Raw genomic sequence first — 19,321 nt, forward strand, 5'->3', positions numbered from 1 at the left:
TCCTTCCTTCCATCCATCCCTTTGCTTCCCTCCCCTCCCAGTCTCTCCCATCCCATCCCTTCCCCTTCCCTCCCCTCCCCTCCCCTCTCCTCCTCTCCTCTCCTCTCTCCGCTCCCTTCCCTTGCAGAGCAGCCTGGCCCTTGCTTAACACAATACTGAGCCGTCCCCATGTCTGAGCCACCGAGGGGGAGCTCCTCTGGTTGCAGGGGGACATCCAGAGAGTGCACCCCTTGGTCCTTCCCAGTCCCCTCGGGGCTCCTCCAAGGAGCAACCTTGGAAACCTTCACTGAGTCCTGGTCCGCTCTGTGCCCTTCCTCTCTGTGGAGATGTTCTCAAGTGCCCCAGAGGTGACACCACCACTGTCGTGACCCCCGCCCGTGTTGGCATGGGATTCTTCTTCCAAGGGTTTGCAGGACCCTCAGTCCTTCCTGCCCAGGGAGCCTTAAGATAGTAACTTGGCTCACGGTCTAAAGCACGCATCATTTTCCCCCTTTGTGTGGAGAGTGATGAGACCAATATTGGCCCAGTTAGCCAGCTGTGCGTCTTTTATGTGTGGAGGATGTTTATTTCCATGCAGGCAGTGGCGAATCATCTCTCGGATGCCAGTTTGCTCCGCATGGGTTTATTGCCAGCAGCTGCTGTGTGGAAGGTGGGGATCCAACAGAGCTGGAATGGGGAGACAGGGACCTGGTGGGGCAGGTCACAGGCCCTCGGACCCCCAGGCTCCCGAGAGTGGGCAAGATGCCACTTGCCAACCGTGGAGGCTTTTGATGCCACTGGCTTTCCCCGAAGAAATGGGAAATTTCTCAAAAAGCTGATCTCAGTGTTTTCTTTTAGTGTGAGAGGAACCAGCTGGTGGTGGAGAGGCAGAAAGCTGGGGAAACAAGTCCCTAAAGAGGCTTTGCCCGGAGGCCTTGCCCGCTCTGCTGGCATCCTGCTGGGAGAGACAGGCAGGTGCAGGGCTGGGGGTCTCACAGCCCCCAAACTGACTCTTAAGAGCAGGTTTCTCTGCTTGTCCCTGAAGGGTCTTGAGCTGAGTTTTGTTCCCCGCCATGACCGGGGGGGTCTCCCCGCAGGGATGATGGCCCTTTGTGGAGGCAGCACGGCCTCCAGTTTGCCTTCCTGGGGAGCCTGGCTGGGCAGCTGTTTGGGCTGGAAGGCTGAGCCATGGCCCTGCTGCTGGGGGCTTCCCTCACCTCCTCAGAGCTGGCCTGAGAGGTCCCAAGGTGGCCGGCGAGCCGTCTGGACTTGGGAATGAGCTCTGACTGGTCAAGGCCGGTTCACTCCCCAGGTCGTTTGAAAGTTGGGCATTCGGCCGGGCGCGGTGGCTCAAGCCTGTAATCCCAGCACTTTGGGAGGCCGAGACGGGCTGATCACAAGGTCAGGAGATCGAGACCATCCTGGCTAACACGGTGAAACCCCGTCTCTACTGAAAAATACAAAAAAAAATTTTAAAAAAACTAGCCGGGTGAGGTGGCAGGCGCCTGTAGTCCCAGCTACTCGGGAGGCTGAGGCAGGAGAATGGTGTGAACCCGGGCCAACTTCGCACCACTGCACTCCAGCCTGGGCGACAGAGCAAGACTCTGTCTCAAAAAAAAAAAAAAAAAAAAGAAAAGAAGGCTGGGCATCCTGCGGGTAAACTTCAGCAGGTGGGTGCATTGCCTGTGAGGTTGTGTGGGGGATCCTGGCCCTGGATCATGCAGGCCCTCTCTCTCGAGACCCCCATCCATGCCTGGCGAGAGTGGGTGCTCCCTGGAGCCCACTGCTGTCCCTGGTTCTGAAGAGGTCTGAAGAGGTCTCAGACCTCTTTGAGAAAACATGTGAAGGGACGTGGAGTGGCCACAGAACCTGCCAGGCTGGGTAACAGCGTTGCCTGTGTCTGGGGTGGAATGCACTCTGCTGTCAGGCTCTGCATAGTGTCCTTGTGTCCAGCGCTGGTCCTGCTGGTCTCGAGCTGTCCAGTCTATCTAGGCAGGGGCTGGGGGCAAGGGGCAGTTCCTGCTTCCTACCAGGGTCCTCTGAGATAAAACAGCTGCTTCCATGTCCTTCCCTGTCATGTCTGGAGCTCTCTGAATAGCCCCAGTAGAAGGTAATGGAGATGGTGACTTCCCCAAAGGAAGGTAAAGCCAGAGGATGGCAGGTGCCACTTCCAGAGCCTGGGTAGAGGGTCTGCTGTGGAGGCTCTGGCCCCTGAGCTGTCACCCTGCCCAGCTGGGCAGCACGAGGGGCTGTGATGTGGCTTCGGGTCTGTTGGCTGGTTGTGGGGTGGTGTTCCTGATGTCCCAGGCCCAGGTTGCAAGGACAGTGTGGGCCCTGCTAACTGGCACTGTTTCTGGTTTCTTTCTCCACGCTTGCAGATTAGATACATGCAGGTGAGTGGCCTGGAAGGGGAGGTTGGGGACATCCTGCCTGCGCCGTCTTCTTGACCTTTCAGGGAGGGCTCAGACCTCTCTGAGAAAACTCAGGACCCTGCCCCCAGGGAGACATAGGCACACGTGACTTCAGGCATCACAGACCCTTAGCACCCCCGTGGTCCTGTATCCCATCTTGCATGTTGCCTTAGAGATCTGCAGCCTGGCAGACCCAAGGGGACCCTTGGCAATTTCTTGGAGGATGATGATGGTCTTAGGGCTGACACAAGTGCTGTGGGTCTCAGCACCATTTCTCCAGAGCCTTGTGACAGATGTGGTTCACCCAGCCTAACAGAACCTTCAAGAGAGTGTTGGGAAAATCCCCCACTGCCCCACAGTGACCCCACCTGTCACCTCACCCTGGACCACTGGCCAGGCAACCTCTGAACAGTTCTGTCCCAGCCACATTCCACCAGAGGCGGGGGCAGGCCCTGCTCTGGAGGAGGCCCCAGGGACCCTGCTGGTGGAGGTGGCGGGTCGTCTCAGGCCCCCTGGCTAGAAACCAGTGGACACTTGGGGGAAGAGTCCAACCTGCAGGTGGCTGGTACTGAGACGTGCAATGTCTCAGTGGATGTGGTCTGCATGGAGTTGAGCACACAGTCTGCTGTATAGGGAGGACTTATGCACACGGTAGGTGCTTTAGCAACTCACTCCTGCTCCTGTGCGGGAGGGGATAGCTTCTGTGGCCCTCACCCCAGTCTGGCGAAGAATTGAGATTCAGAATCAGAGGAGTAGGAGCCTGGGATTGTAGAAGCCTCTGCCTCCGAGCCTTCCTTGGCACTGTCCCCATGTCATGTCCCCTCCCCGTGCCTCAGTTTCTTCATCTGCCAAATGGATGCGAAGGGGTTGGCCCTCTCTGTCACTCCTCCGGCTGCAGTACTGCACTCTCAGTGACCTCGTGGCCAAACCCGAGGAGATGTCCTCATGTGCGGAGGTGTCCGGGTGTCACAGTGCAGACGTGCAGGTGGCAGGTGGCTGGGCCCGTGGGGTCCTGCTGACACCCCCTTCCCTCCTCTAGAAAATGAGCATGACTGAGGATGACAAAAGGAACTGCTGCCTGCTGGAGATCCAGGAGACCGAGGCCAAGTACTACCGCACCCTGGAGGACATAGAAAAGGTGAGGGCGGGCGGTGGCTGCCGGAAAATGGCAGCGGCCACTGTGGTCACTGCAGGGCTGCCCATCCCCTGGGAGTGCATTCCGGAGGCAGGGCCACAGGGCCTCTCTGACAGGCGAAGGAAAGTTGGTGGCCCTCCTAGCTCTGCCTCCAGGTATCCCCTACCCAAAAGGAGGGTGCCCTCTCCTTTCCTCTGCAACCCCTGAAGCCCCAGCCTGCGGCTGTCCCTGCCCCTCCTCCGAGCCTAGTCCGGGTGGGATTACGGCTTCAGCTCCTGAACGTTGCTCTAAGGCAGGTGCTGAGCTAGCTCCTCATGTATTCCCCCCCATCCCACCTAGAGCTGCTCCCCAGCCTCTCCACCCTCAGCCTCTGCCTCTGTAAAAGGGAAGAAAGCTCCCATGGGGAGCTGGGAGTGTCCTGCATGAGGCATGGTCGGGCCTAGTGACCAGAGCTGCAGACTCCAGCTGTTCCACTCTGGTGCATCTGAGTCCTCTCCCGCTGGCCTGCTGAGCTCCTAGAGGGCTGAGGATGGGCCTTCACCTGCCCTACCCGACTTGGGCCTCCTGTAGGCACCTGATCGGCCTGGCTCTGGGACATTTCCCCGGCGCTTCTGAGTCTTCATTGCCAACTGCTAGTGTTTACTGGGGAGAAAAACCAACCTTGTTTTAAGCTGGAGTCTCATTTCTATCTTCCGGTTGTGGTGTGGGGTCCAGGGTGGCCGTGGTGCCTCCAGTCAGGAGACCTGGTCTGCCGCCTTGGACCCAGGCTGGCTTTGCTCTGGCCGGGCCCCCTCCTGCTGCCCCACCCTCTGGTCCTTGGCCAGCGGCCTTTCTGCACACACATCTGTACATCCTGGTCCAGGTCCTTCCTGCTCCCTTGAAGCCCTGCTCATGCCCTGGCCGAGTCCCGCCCCTTCCGAGAAGCCTGGCTCTGAGGTCGGCTTCTGCTGGGGTCCTGCCGGCCTCTGCATCCCTCCATGGCTGAGTGCTGCCTCAGAAAGCAGGAGGGCTCTTGGGGTCTGTCTGCACCCTGCCTGGGGCTGCCACCTGGGTGTGTTTGCTTGGACGATGCTCTCTGCGTCACGAGATGGCCAAGGAGTGGTCCCACAGCTGGGCCCAGAGGATGCCTGCAGAGCTGCTGGCCACCCTGAGCAGGAGCCACTCGGGGAGCAGGAGAGGCGAGGGTGGCAGGGCCTCCCAGAGCCTCCAGAGCAGGGTCGGCAGCCTCACACGTCCTCATTTTCACTTCACATCCGGCCTGAGGCTGGGACTGGAGGACTCTGGTCCCAGCCTGCACCCCCGCCGGCACTTCTCCAGATGGAGAGCGTCCCTTTTGATGACAGTTGTGGGGTCGTGCTCAGGAGCACAAGCTCAGTGTTTGAGTGCTGGGTGGGGACCACGGCCCTGTCCATCCAGACAGTCCCCGTGGGTGATGGCCCTGCCTCCTGGGTCTCAGTCCCTCACTGCAAACCACAACCCCAACGCCCACCTCAGGGCAGCCATAGCGCCTAAGTCTACCCTGTGTATGAGTGGCCACCACAGGACTCTGCCCCCGTCATGCTGGCAGCATTAGAATCTTTACCCCCACACCTCCCCGCCCTGAACTCACCCCCAGAGAATGGAGCCCGATGTGGCCAGAACACAGGTGCACCCCAGTCAGCATGGAGCACCCCAGTGTGCCTGCCTCGGAGCTGCCCCAGGGACCCTCCCCAGCAGCTGTGACCTTGAGAGGGTGGGCGACAGTAGCAGGGTGGCAGTGGCGGCCTTCTCTCTTCCAGAACTACATGAGCCCCCTGCGGCTGGTGCTGAGCCCGGCGGACATGGCGGCTGTCTTCATTAACCTGGAGGTAAGGGTCCTGGCCCCCCTCGCTCATGCCGGGCTCTGGGCTCTAACTCGGCACTGGCCACACATGTCCTGCTGTCCCCGGGGCCTTAGAGAGCTGCACCCCTGCAGCTCCGTTGTGGCTTGTGCTGGCTGGAAGGAGGAGCCCCCACCCCTCTCTCCACGGTCTTTGGATTTAGGAGCCAGGGTAGCAGGTTTCTGGGCTCCCCTAGTCTGTGGGTGAGGGCGGCACTGACATGCATGGCTGGAGGCACGGATGAACCTGGCTGGCGGCACAGATGACCCTGAGAATGTAAATGAAGTTTTTGTCAGCGGCCAGAGTGAAACGTGTCCCTCCACCCCTTTGAGCAGACCCCCTCGCCTGCCCTGTGGGTGTCTGAACGCAGTCATAGAAAGGCAGTTCCCCATGCAGAGTCACCTTGACGTGGTTAGCAGAGCAGGGCGCTGGCACCAGGCTCTGGCAGCCACGCGTGGGTGGGCTTCCTCCGAGGACACGCTGCTCCTGGCCCTTCTTCCTGGCCTGGTGGCCACAGGTGCCAGCAGCCCATGCGGTGGCTGTGTCCTGCCTCCCTGGGCGTCTCATTAGCTGCAAGGGTGGGCTCTGGTCACTGTGCCCTGGATGAGGCTGGCTTGGACCCCAGAGCTTCCTGTAGTCTGTGCCTCTGACCCAGAGTTCATCTAGCCTTGAGCTGTGGTCCGGATGGAGGACCACAGACAGAAAGGGGCCTGGGGTGGGGATGGGGGTCCTGGGGTGCGGCCTGGGCACAGGGGTACTGCGCTGTGCCGCCCCACTCTGTCTGTAGAGCCTGCCCTGAGTCGGCTGCTGTGTGTCAGATGGGCTGATGCTGGCTGAGGGCGACTTCCCTCCCGCACGTACGGGCTCTTCTGTGCACCATTGCCATAGAATCTTCTACCGGAATCACACCCTGGCATGCACAGATATGTGGGGTGCAGGCCCAGCACCCGGGTCCCTCACCCCCTTGACAGGAACCACAGAACCACAGGGGTGCCTTAAGGGTGGCGCTCCCGTCTAGCCTTGGGTGGGCCTGGCCAGGCACTCACGGCTCTTTTTCAACCCAGGACCTGATCAAGGTGCATCACAGCTTCCTGAGGGCCATCGACGTGTCCATGATGGTCGGGGGCAGCACGCTGGCCAAGGTCTTTCTCGATTTCAAGGAAAGGTGAGTGGCTGCTGGCCCTCTGGGGCTCCTTGGCCCCTCCCTGTCTGCGGAAGAGTTTACACAAGTGGAACTCTTGGGTTTTGGGGTGTCCCGAGACAGGGGCTGCCCCCTCTGGACCCCGTCCTCCCTTGTTGAGGATGCCGCCCACCCCGAGCCACAGCCTGGATGATGGAGAGGATGTGGAGCCTCCTATCCTGTGGGAGCTCGGCAGGGGCAGGATCCGGATTCTGGATGTTTCTGACTAGCTGTGAGGGGTTGCCATCCAAGTGGCTTGGCTGTCCCAGTGGAGATCTTGGGCCCCTGCTTCTCCCTTCTATGCCTTTGTGGCTGGTTCTTTAAAGTTAGGATGCGGACAAGGATGAAAGGAGGTGGCACGTGAAGCTCAGACGATGCCCAGGCTGTTGGAGGCCGGGGAGATGGCGTTTCTGGGGCTTAGCCGATGCCCAGGCTGTCAGAGGCTGGGGAGATGGTGTTTCTGGGGGTTAGACGATGCCCAGGCTGTTGGAGGCCGGGGAGATGGCGTTTCTGGGGGTTAGACGATGCCCAGGCTGTCGGAGGCTGGGGAGATGGCGTTTCCAGCCATGGAGGTCACGAGAGAGCCCCATCAGGGGACGGTGCCAAGCTCTCTGTCCCTTGGAGATCCTTTGGAGGTGCCCAAAGGGGTCTATGCTAATGCTTCCTGAACTTGGCCGCTTACGAGAGCCACTGGGGAGCTTGTTACAAATACCATGTCCAGGATCCACTCTTGGAAGGGTGGAAGGGTCTGCTGTGGGGCCTGGGGAGTTGTACAAGACCCCACAGGCGCATCTGACCACGTGGCCCTGGGCCAGGCATTGGGTGCCCAGGTCCATCTCTCCCTCATCTCTAGGAGGGTCCCCTGCGTCGTCTGCCAGGTGACCGTCAGCCTAGCTCACACCCCTCCCTGTCCAGGCAGCCGGGGACAGGCCCAGGGCTGGATTCTCAGGCACGTTGCCTGGGAAACCCTACAGGTGCTTCCCCGTGTGCTCCGTAGCTCCAGGAAAGGCGCTCCCCCCTCCCCTGTGAGGAGGGTCCCGGAGTCTGCTCTCCAGGGGCCATGGCTTGTGGGGTTCCCGGAGACGCGAGGGAGCAGGCAGTGCTTGTGGTCAGGTGGCAGAGGTGACCAGGAGAGCTGACGAGGCCCAGCAGGTGTGAGCACACTGGCCAGCCCCGGAGGCGTAAGAGTGGGCAGGGGTCGGGGGAGGACAGCTCCCTAACCTGCCCCAGCAAGGTGTTCCCTTCATCTGCGGGTGAGCCGATATACCCGGCTGGTGGGTCGCACTGGCTGGCGGGTCGCACTAGCTGTCGGCCCAGTGTACCAGGTGTGGGGTACAGCGGACCTTCTCAGTGCCTTGTTCATGCTGTCCCTCGGCCAGGAAGGGAGGGAGCCACGGATGAAGCGTGGTTTACTTCTAGGCCCATTCAAGGCTGAAGCCCCGGAGCAGGAATGGCTGGCTGTGAGGTGGAGTGACAGGGTGGATAACCTGCCCTCTCCCAGGAGCCTCCCTTCGCAGTCAGGCTGCCCTGCGACACCCCGACCCCGTCCTACCAGCAGGACCTTGCATACGTGGTTCCTGCCCAGGAACAGCGGACATCTCTGCCTTGGAGTGCCACTGCAGTGTGGGCAGCGCATCCAGTCACAGGCCCAGCCCAAGAGCTCTGTGGACAGGCGGCTTCGTCCCTGGGAGTGAGGCCCATGGCCAGACCCGTCAGTCAGGGTCTGTTTAGGGAAGGGGCTGGCAGCATTTCATCAAAGCTCATCACCAAGTCATCGTGGTTCCATCCCAGCATCCAGCTTTTCTGCCCCATTCCTCTCATTGTGGAGTCGGCCCCAAGGTCCCGGTTCTCGCTTGCCGGATGAGTCCTGAAGCTTTCATAGGGTGCCTGCTGTGTGTGGCTACTGAGCTCTGGACCGAGGATACGCAGTGAACAGAGCTACTGGCCTCTCACTGGTTGGGAGGGATGAGAACCAAGACAAGACAGAGGAGCTCGGGGGCACTGTGGTGTTGCTGGAGAGCCCAGGAGACCCGTAAGGGCTGCGCAGCCGAGGACGGGTCCCCTTGAGCACAGTCCTGCAGGGGTGGGGCGAGGCGCGTGGGGGAGCAGAAGCTTGGGGGAAGATGAGAGACAGGAGCCCAGTAGGAAAGGGGCAGCTCTCTAGGGAAGGACTGGAGGGTCCTGCGGGGGCTTTCAGGGAAGGACTGGAGGTTTCTGCAGGGGCTTCCAGGCCAAGGGAAGGATTTAGAATTTTTCTTTTTTAAAGCAAGGGCATGAGGAAGCTGCTGAGGGGCTTTGTGACAGGGTTCTGGCAGCTCGTCAGGGGTGAAGGGTGGAGTAGCGTCCCCATGTGGCGTGACCAGCCCTGAATGGCAGGGGACAGTCACCTCCCTCTTTTTGACATTATACCTTCATGAATGTAGCCTTGGTCCTCAGACAAGGCAGGAGCTCCTCTTAGCCTTTCCCTGTAGGCCTAAAAAGGGGCATCTCCCACCCAGAGGGACACTGGGCCTTGGGAAGGAGTTTGCATTCTGCAGCTCTGGACGTAAGACAGAGCCATGTGGTTTTTCTCTGTGGCTGGGGCTGGCCAGGCTGGGCCTGGAGTCCAGCCCCTGGTGGCTTCCTTGAGCGAGGCAGTGAGTCATGCTGCGGGAGTGGGGGCATACGGGGACGTGGAGGCAGGAGAGCTACAAAGGGAACGGCCTCAGGGAGCTGGCAGCTCCGCAGGAAGGCCACGGACTGGCTTTCAAGAGGAGCTCTCTGTAGAGCTTTGCACAAGCACTTTTGGGAGGAAAGCAGAACAGAACAAGGTGAAGGCCATGCCCTCCTCCCCTGGGGCTGTGTGGGATTTCCCTGTGCGTTTGGAGATGAAGGATCCAAGACAGACGAGCGCTTTAGTGCACCGAGACTTCCGCTCGGAATCCTGGAACGAGTGAGGCTGCCCTGTGGATGGTTCCTACCCGAAGTCCAAGGCTGGGTGGTTCCGGGGTGCTACCTGCAGGGAGAGTCCCTGGCCTCAAAACCCCTGGTAGGGGTTGGCTTGGCCACCTCCTCTGGCAGGGCTGCCTTTGGGAACCTCTGAAGTCAAGAAGCCTTAGCTCCCGCTCTGTCTAACCCCTACTTCCCAGATGGGGAAACAGAGGCCAGAGGTGGCAGCTCAGCCGTGGACGTGCTTGTTCCTGCATCCTTGGTCCATACTTGAGCCCATGGCCTGTGGCCCTCAACCCGCGCTGGCCTGTCCCTGGGCATCTTGAGAGGTTGGGGCTTTGTGGACTAGAGGCAGAGGTGACGCCGTGAGGAAAATGCGCAGAGGAGAGGTGTCTCTGGAGGAGGCATTTGTGTGCTGTGTAGTGGGGTCAGAGTTTAACATACTCAGAAAGTTAAAAAAACATAACCCTTGGCCGGGCGCGGTGGCTCACGCCTGTAATCCCAGCACTTTGGGAGGCTGAGGCGGGCGGATCACGAGGTCAGGAGATCGAGACCATCCTGGCTAACACGGTGACACCCCGTCTCTACTAAAAAATACAAAAAATTAGCTGGGCGCTGTGGCGGGCGCCTGTAGTCCCAGCTGCTCGGGAGGCTGAGGCAGGAGAATGGCCTGAACCCGGGAGGCGGAGCTTGCAGTGAGCCAAGATCATGCCACTGCACTCCAGCCTGGATCACAGAGCCAGACTCCGTCTCCAAACAAAAAAAAAAACATAACCCTCACACAAATACCCATGGAGCTGTGGCGCCACGCATCTGTCAACTCACACAGCTTGTCAGCAGAGAGGGGAGGTAGGGCAGGACACTGGACATGGTGGGCTGTGCCTTGCAAGGTGACCACACTGGGACCTTTGGGGCCATGTCCTCTAGCAGGACAGAAATCATTTGTGCCTGAACAACTTTCTCCAGGGGAGGAGTCAGCCGGAGTCAGAGGAGGCTGCCCCCAAGAGGTGCTCCAGCCAGACCAGGAATGCATGAAGTCATGTGTGTGTGTGTGTGTGTGTGTGCTTGTGTGTGTGTATGTGTACACGTGTGTGTGTATGCGTGCATGTGTGCCCCTGTGTGCTGCCTTATTCCCAAGTTTTGGCTCCTTTTTCTTAACAGTAGTAAAAGTGGTTAGAATTAAGGCCTGTAAACTTTTGCCTCCTTAACGGACTTCCTCCAATAGGCTTGGAGTCACTGCCGTTTTCTCTCCCTTTTTCGGAGAAATGTCAAACTCTGCCCCCTGGGGACTCTGTGGCCCATGCTGCCTGGCATGTGGCAGGTGTTCAGAATCCTGGTGGTGTGGACGGAGGGTGAAGGCATCTATGTGAGTGACCTGGTGATGTGGACGGAGGGTGAAGGCATCTATGTGAGTGACCTGGTTTGGCTGTAACAATGACCGCAAACATGGTGGCTTGAAACAAGACATGACGCCATTCTGGAGGCCAGAATCCTAAATTAGTCTCACTGAGCCAAAGTCCAGATGTGCCCGGGTCATACATCTTGCAGAGGCTCCAGGGGGATCCTTCCTATGTCCTGCAGCTGCTGGGGTCCCGGGCGTTCCTGGCTGTGGCTGCTTCGTTTTCTGTCCCCGTCTCCACATGGCCTCCCCACGTCTCTGTGTCATTTTCTGAGGCCACTGTGATTGGATTTAGGGCCACCTTCCTTCATCATGGCCTCATCCATCCTTACCTTGATTGCATCTGTATCGTGACCAAATAAGGTCACAGTGTGAGGCTCTGGTGGACCCACTGCAGCCGAGTTCTGGTCCGAGGCCCTCTCCTTTGCCAGCTGCCCGTGGTCAGTGGGGCTGGGGGTGTGCAGGTGCTGGCATCTGCTCCGCACCTGGGTCAGGTGACAGAGGGCACGGGTCCCTTGAGTGTCCTTCTGGACTCAACGGAGAGAGAGTGTTCCTCTGCAGAGGCCTCACCCGGGGGCCCTAAGGGCCAGGGTTGGGAGCCACGTGCATTCGCTTTGGAATCTGGCCCTGTTCCTCCTTGCTGGGCGACCTCAGAAGTCATGTCACCTCTCTGAGCCTCAGGGCCCCTGTCCTGAAAGTGGTTCTGTGAGGATGCAGTGAGCCCAGGTGTGAAGCACCTCCCACGGCCAGAGCCCTTTCGGGTTCTTCATGGAGGTCTGTGTGTCTTTTCCCAGGAGTAGTTCTCCTTCTCCTGTTTGCTGCAAGTGTCTGCCGTTCCCCCCACCCCCACCCCCTGCATCCTTTTATCAAATGGATAGAAGGACCTGTGTCCAGGCTTGCGGCTGTGGCCGCTCACAGCCGTGTGTGAGTGCCTGGTGCAGGCAGGCTCCGGGCTGGGTGCTGGGACATGGGGAGGAGTGAGACCCACTGCAGGAGCTCAGGGCTGGGGGGTGGGGATCACCCGGGGCATCCTCCTCTTTGGGCTCCCACTGACTTTGGACAGCCCTCCACCTGCTGCCCTTTGACCTATCTCCTTGTTTTTCCCTCTGGCCCTGCTGGGGCAGGGGTTGAGGTGAAGAAGGTGGCACAGAAGGGGCGATGATAGGGAGGGTTTTGACGGATGAGTAGAAGTTTGCCAGATGGAGAAGGCTGCCGGCTCAGCGGTGCTGTGGCTGATGGGGGCGTTCCCAGTGGGGCATGGTGCGAGGAGAATAAGGCTGGGATCCGCACCCCGGCCCCTCGTCCGCCTAAACCTCGGGCGCAGGTGACCTGGTGTGAAATTGAAAGGGGGAGCTCACAAGGCTGGTTCGGCCACGCTAGAGCTTCTGGCACCAGGCGTGTTATCCACTGGGCTTCAGTTGGGTGCTTTTTCCACGCACACGAAGACTTCCCTCGATGGAGAGGGGCTAGGGCCGTCCCTGCGCCCAGCTCACCTGAAATGCTCGAAGCCGAGTCTGCGGTGGTGTACAGCCAGCAGGCAGTGCACTGCAGCCCAAGAACCTGGGCTTTGGGGTTGGTGACTGCTGGTGTGCTTCCCTTCTCAGCACAGGCCTCTCTGAGCCTCAATGTCCCCATGGGTAAAATGGCAACAGTCAGAGTCCCAGAGCTTCCAGCTGAGCCCATGCCTGGTGGGAAGTCAGGCAGTGTGGTGTCACGTGATCCCTCCTGCCCGAACGTGGCCCCAGCCCCAGCAGCAGCAGACATGGCTCTATGTGGGGAGGACACCTTGCCGGAGGCTCTGGCTTTCTGCCTCCCCAGCCCAGACTCCCCCTCCCACCTCTAGGTGGTCTTGGGAAGCTCTGAAAGCCTCAAGGTTCATCACCTGCCCTGGTTTCCCCACCTGGAGTCCTTAGGCCAGGTCAGAGGCCCTTTTCAAAGGGGCCACAGGGGTGGGCTGGGGGCCTTAGGGTTCCGGGACCTCCTGCCGTGCTTCTGGTCTGGTGTCATCATCAGATGGCAGGCACAGCCAGGAGGCAGGGGTGCAGCTCAAGGACCTGGGCTTTGGGGTCGGTGACTGCTGGTGTGATTCCCTTCTCAGCTATGGGCCTCTCTGAGCCTCAGTGTCCCCATGGGTAGAACGGTGACAATCACAGCCCCAGAGCTTCCAGCCCAGGTCCTGGCACCAACTGATGCCCAGTGTGTGTGGCATGCCTTCGGCGCCTGGCTCTGATCATTCTCTTAGGGTGGAGAAAACACCGATCTGGAGCGGGGCAGGTGCAGGCAGCCGCTAGGGCTCAGTGTCTTGTCCGCTTACTTTTCAGGCTGTCTGGTGGTCTCTTTAATGTCCCTCTGTTCCTTCTCCCCTCTCCTACTCTACCGGGGGCCTCTGAAGCTTTTGTTCATTTTTTTTTTTTAAAGGAGAAAAAACCTTTTTCTCGATCGCTTCCAGAGATGATAGGTTTTCACCAACTTTTATATGAAAATGATCAGTGTAATAACACACTCATTTAGGTGGAAACCAGGGGGCAGGTTCCCATTTAAAGTGGCTCCCGGTCAACACATGGCCCCGGCACCAGGCGGGAGGCAGGCCCTTTGCGATGATGGTGATGCTTCCGTGCAGACCTCCCAGATCTGTGGACCCAGGACCCACCCGTGGGGACACACCCATGCAAACCCCACATGTGGGCCCTGTGGGACCGGCCACAGGTGCTTTGCTTGACTGTGGCTGGGCCAGGTGAGCTTCGAGCAGGTTCAGGTCCTTTATCAGAGTCGTGGACCGTCAGCCTTGAGTGCCAGAAGTGTCCCCGCAGGCTTGTGAGGGAGGATTCTCGGGCGGCCTGAGGAGGTACCAGCCGCTGGACCCCATGTGCAGCGCTCGGAGGGTGTCAGGGCCTCTGTCGCCCCTGGCCGCGGTGAGGACAGCCTCTTGAGCATTTGTTGGGAGTGGGAAGTGTGTCAAGATGCCTGTCCGTGTGCCTGAGCCAGCAGCAAAGGGACGTGCTCCCTGGGCAGAAAATGTGTTCCCAGCCATGGTTGTGTTCTTACGAGCCCAGAACTCCAGAGTTGGGAAGAAAGTGAGCATTGTGTGGTCCAAAACCCCATAGGTGTGGGGAGTGGGGCCTGTCTAGGGCCCATGTGGCAGAGCCACCTGGATGGAAACCTGTCCCTGCATCAAGACGCCACAATCAGGATGCTTCTTCCCGAGGGCCGCCCTCCACAAAAGCCGAGCTACAGGCCCAGCCCTGAGCCTCAGGCCGGGTGCCCTACGGCAAAGCAGCTCTCATGATGGAAAGAGAAATGGCCCAGAGGCCATGGTGACCTGGTCCCGAGAGCCTGCGCTGGGCTTCCCGGGCCAGGGAAGCCTCCAGACGCTAACACGCAGCCCTGCCAGAGAGCACATCACCAGGACACTGGGTCCGGCCTAGCCTTGCAGGCCAGACTGTCAGCTCCTAGCAAGTTCATGGAGGCCTCAGTCGCCCTGCCTGAAGGGTGGGGCTGATCACACCCATCTTTACAAATGGGCAGAAAAAGTCGTCAGGCTTGTCGGCAAAGCGCCTGGCAGCAGCTGCCTCGGCGAGTGGTGGCTCTTATCATCCTTGTCACCAGCATGGTCCCCTGGTGTGGTTCTTCTTCTTTGGGACTGCCCTGTCGGTGCGGTGACAGGGTTTTCAAGATGAAATTTCAGGCTGGTAAACCTAAACCCTGAGGCTCCAGAGGCCGGGAACCCTGGGTTCCAGTTGGTAGAGATGCGGGCCCAGTGCAGGGCAACGGAGAAGGTGCCGTGGCTGAAGAGACCAGCACAAGGCACTGAAGTGGGAATCAGAGTGGCCGGGAGACAGCGATGCCGGGGCCAGGAGGAGGCGGTGGGCAGGACACGAGGGCCGGCCTCCTGGGCATCCTCCCGGGACCTTGCTGGTCCTCCCAGGTCCGGGGGCCACATGACTGCCTGCATCCCTGGTGAGGAGGGGGCCGTCACTGACTGCTGTTGTCCCCTGCTTGTGGAATCCAGGCACCATGTAGAAGCACCAAGGGTGACACTTGGGGGTTCCCCACCTGGCACAGCACCAGGGTGAGCCCTGAGCCAGCACAGGCCTCGGTGCTCAGGGCCTAGGGGCAAGAGTCTGAGCCCTCCTGGGGTCTTCCTTCCTGGGGGGATGTCAGGGGCTTCTCTTTCCTCCAGTGTTGGCCCTTTTCGGGGGTGGGATGGGGGGTTGAGAGCTCCACCCTGCATCCCCAGCCGGGTCCCCAGCCGGGACCTGACCTAGAACCACCTGGGACTCAGGAAGAGCGGGACACCCCCTCTCCCAGCACGCCGGCAGCCGTCCTGCGGCCCGGTAGCATTTCAGGAAGGGTAAAGCAGCCTCCTGGCCGTCGAATATGTCCACACACAGGGAGCTGTCAGGGGAGGGGACTGTTGGTTGCGCACCTACAGCCTGCTGGGAAAAATGGACGGGCTCACTGTAGCCCTGGGCAGCTCATTAAACCTGTGTGTGTGTGTGTGTGTGTGTGTGTGTGCGCGCGCGCGCACTGTCCAGGCTCCTGATCTACGGGGAGTACTGCAGCCACATGGAGCATGCCCAGAACACTCTGAACCAGCTCCTGGCCAGCCGGGAGGACTTCAGGCAGAAAGTCGAGGTAAGTCCTGCCAGGCATTGGCCCTGGCCCTGGCTCTGAGGTTGCAGCTTGCAGGCTGGAGCTCATTCAGTACCAGCCTCTCTCTTGCCCATTTGTTGGGAAGTTGGTGACAGGGGTGGTGATGTAATGGTTTTTTGTAGATTTTTCTCTTTTGCATTGTGTTGGGTTGGGGATTGGGTCGGGTGGAGGTCACCATCCCAGGCCAGGACACAGCGACACTCCCCATGGAGAAAGGGCCTTGGGACTGAATCTAACTCAGCTGGGGGCTCGGCTGACCCCGACCCTGGCCTCTGCTGACCCCAGGGAGCCCCGGGTAACATTTGCTGGGAACTATAGGACCACCCACCCCTCATCCATCCTCACCCCAGGCCCAGGGCGAGTCTCTATCAACTGAGGGCTCTGACTGACCCCTGACCCTGGCCTCTGCTGACCCCAGGGAACCCTGGGTAACATTTGCTGGGAACCATGGGGCCACCCACCCCTCATGCAGGCCCAGGGCGAGTCTCTGTCAACATCTACTTTCTCACGTGAGCCCCTCCCAGCCCCTTCTGTTCCCAGCTGGAGTTTCCAGCTCCATCTGGTCGGTACACCCTGTTTTCTACGTGGAGCCTGGTGTAGAGCCCTCTGGCTATAGCAATGGTGGAGGCAGCGTGGTCCCCCAGTGGAGATGCCCGGTGCCCCCCAAGTCCAGACAATGAATGGGGGAATGCCCTGGTTCCTGGGAGTGGCCCCCACAGCTCAGTGCAAGCTGGCGCTCCACCTTACATCTCCCAGAGGCCAGACCAGAGAGCTGGCGCTCCACCTTACATCTCCCAGAGGCCAGACCAGAGAGGGGCTGGTCAACGGGGGATGCCCTGCTGCCCTTCTCCAAAGGACCTGGCCTGGAGGAAGAGTCAAAGCCACATCCAGGCAGGCCCAGCAGGCGCCCCGGGAGGGTTCCTGTAGCGTCGCACGTGTCTCACTGCGTCCCGGCCTGGCCGGTGCAGACATGGCAGGGTGGGAGAGGTGGCGCGCCCCCACCCACGTGTTGTGAAGCCCATCCCTCTGCACAGCCCGGGTGCATGGACTGGTTCTGGGAGCCTGGCTAGAGAAGAACCAAACGTCTGGGCCCGAGTTCTGGACTTAGGTCTCCCCTTTCTGTGGGCGGGGGTACAGATGGGTGGATTCAGGCTTTCCTCAGGAAGAGCTCTCCCATTGCCCTGTCTCCCTCCCAGGAGTGCACGCTGAAGGTCCAGGATGGAAAATTTAAACTACAAGACCTGCTGGTGGTCCCCATGCAGAGGGTGCTCAAATACCACCTGCTCTTGAAGGTGAGGCCCTGGGCCCCGGGTGCCTGGGGGGTCATCACTGCCAGAGTCAGATGAGGGCTGGTAGCTTCCAGGGGGTGTGGGATGCAGCCCACAGACAGATTAAGTTGAATGTAAACAAATCAGTTCGTGCTTAGCTCATTATCACTGCTCAATGCATGTGATGAACAATTATCACAGTAAATATACATGGGAAGACGACTGAAGTCACTATTGAGGTCAGAAAACTGAAGGAGACAGAAAAGTGTCCTCACACCAGGAATAAGAAAGCTACTGTGGGCCGGGCGCGGTGGCTCAAGCCTGTAATCCCAGCACTTTCGGAGGCCGAGGTGGGCGGATCACGAGGTCAGGAGATCAAGACCATCCTGGCTAACATGGTGAAACCCCATCTCTACTAAAAAATACAAAAAACTAGCTGGGCGCTGTGGCGGGCGCCTGTAGTCCCAGCGGCTCGGGAGGCTGAGGCAGGAGAATGGCGTAAACCCGGGAGGCGGAGCTTGCAGTGAGCTGAGATCCGGCCACTGTACTCCAACCTGGGTGACAGAGCGAGACTCCGTCTCAAAAAAAAAAAAAATAAAGAAAGCTACTGTGGTTGATCTCTGAGCTTCCTGGTGGCCACAGCAGAAATGGAAATGGAAGGGCTTCAGGAAAGACAGACCTGGGAGGGAAGGCGGTGGTTTCTGCCAGCCACCTTGTGAGGCCTTTTCCCGTGAACTGCTGGCACAGAGCCTTGCTTTTTGCTGCCTTCGTGTCCTTTCTCACGGTCACTCCCTTCCTTTATCCACAAGATCTGGGAGTGCCTCACCAAGACATGGGGTGTCCCCCTGTGGAGGGGTCACTCTCTGTCCTTTGGTGGTGGGCAGCCAAACCCAGCCTAGGCTGGCAGGTGGGGATGGATTTCTTCTGAGGACTTTGTTCTGCGCTCACCCCTTGCACTGGGTAGGGGTCAGGGCAGAGGCCAGGACCCCCAAATGGTAACACATGACACTCTTCTCCCCCCTCCAGGAGCTTCTGAGCCATTCTGCGGAACGGCCTGAGAGGCAGCAGCTCAAAGAAGCACTGGAAGCTATGCAGGTGAGTGGGTAAACTGAGGCAGGGGAGAAGCCATCATGCAGCTTAGCACACCATGCCCACGTGGTCTTGGACTGAAACTGGGCTCATTAACAAGCCGTGATTGTGACTATAGACATTTTCCTGGGATAGCAGGAGTTGGGGCGGGGCAGGGCAGGGGGTGAGACCCACAGGAGGTGGAGGTGACGGGTGGAAGGGCGCTGCAGGTCAGGTGCCCCCTCAGGTGTCCCGGGTCCTAACCTCACCTGTCCAACAAGACCTCCTTTGAGCCTCCCCTCCCCCTGCTTTCCCCTCAGGCACTCGCCTCCCTTCTGGGCTTTCTGGCCCAGTGCTTCTCACTCCCAGCTCTGAGCCTTCTGCTTCTAAAATGCTACCCCAGAGCCATCTCTCTGCTACCTGCCTGGGGAGCTCCTTCACTCCTGGCTGTTTCGAGGACACCCCCCCACCAAGCCAGCCATGCCTCCCTTTCTTCCCTTGTCCGAGTGAACTTAGCTCATGTCACTCCCTTGCTCAGAAACCTTCCATGGCTCCCTCTGCCCATGAAGCAGGCATAGGCTCCTCACTCTGGCACTCCAGGCCTTCTGCAGGATACTTGCCCCCAATGTTGCAGCTGTGTTTACCACAGTTCCAAGCAGATGGGATCCCTCCCAGGCTCCTGCACGTGCCCTGCACTTCCCCGGGTCCTCGTGTTGTCTCAGGTGCACCCTCCTCCTCGTCACCTGGCTGCGTCCTGCTCATCCTGCCTTCGCCATGGACAGGACGGTTTCCAGGGAGGATCGCCCCTGACTGGGTTCCATCCTCAGGGAACTGGCTTCCCCGTGGGTGGCTCTCTTACTCCTGGACACAGTTGTTCATGCCAGCCCCTTCCCAGCCAGGCCTGTGTCAGCCACGGTCACCTGTGTCCCCAGGCCAGGCATGGCCCCCGGCATGGGGTAGGTCCCCTCCAGCCGGATCTGGATGGAGGGATGATGGCTCCCCCAGCATCTCCCTCGTCGGGAGCACGGGACACCTCTGCCAACCCCTCTCAGGGCTGCAGTCCTGCCCTCTGATACCTGGCGCCAGCCCTCTGAGCAGCCCCCTGGGCTGTGGGCTGCCTTTTCCTTTCCCAGGTACCTCATTTAAGGAGCTCCCTCTGGGCAGGGGCGGGGCTGTAACCTGCCTCCGTTTATAGCTGCTGTTGGGCCGGGACGGGAGTGGAGACCAGGGCTTGGCCACCGGTGCTAGGAGGTTCTCTGAGCAGGGCTTGTGCTCTGGGAGAAATTGATTCCCAATCGTGTGGGCACTCACGTGTGGGCACGGGAGGTGGTCCCAGAGACCTTCAGCTCCTGTGCCGCTCGGCTCCACTGGGCAGCGAGCACCCTGAGGAGTGCTCCAGGAAAGCTTCCTGTCATGACGGACTGATAAAACTTTCTTGGTG

General features: G+C 59.7%; 1 protein-coding gene across 1 annotated transcript in view; it reads left to right on the forward strand.

Annotated features, from left to right (window-relative positions):
- Positions 1 to 19,321, forward strand: part of VAV2 (vav 2 guanine nucleotide exchange factor) — a 218,984-nt gene that overhangs the window by 167,181 nt on the left and 32,482 nt on the right. Inside the window, exons 8-14 of the mRNA XM_011931421.1 lie at positions 2,358 to 2,372; positions 3,430 to 3,528; positions 5,304 to 5,372; positions 6,449 to 6,549; positions 15,427 to 15,526; positions 16,741 to 16,836; positions 17,839 to 17,907. Coding sequence (XP_011786811.1) covers positions 2,358 to 2,372; positions 3,430 to 3,528; positions 5,304 to 5,372; positions 6,449 to 6,549; positions 15,427 to 15,526; positions 16,741 to 16,836; positions 17,839 to 17,907 — 549 coding nt within the window. The remainder of the gene's footprint in view (positions 1 to 2,357; positions 2,373 to 3,429; positions 3,529 to 5,303; positions 5,373 to 6,448; positions 6,550 to 15,426; positions 15,527 to 16,740; positions 16,837 to 17,838; positions 17,908 to 19,321) is intronic.

Source organism: Colobus angolensis, unplaced genomic scaffold (assembly GCF_000951035.1).
Source record: "Colobus angolensis palliatus isolate OR3802 unplaced genomic scaffold, Cang.pa_1.0 Scaffold9, whole genome shotgun sequence".
Classification (NCBI taxonomy): domain Eukaryota; kingdom Metazoa; phylum Chordata; class Mammalia; order Primates; family Cercopithecidae; genus Colobus; species Colobus angolensis.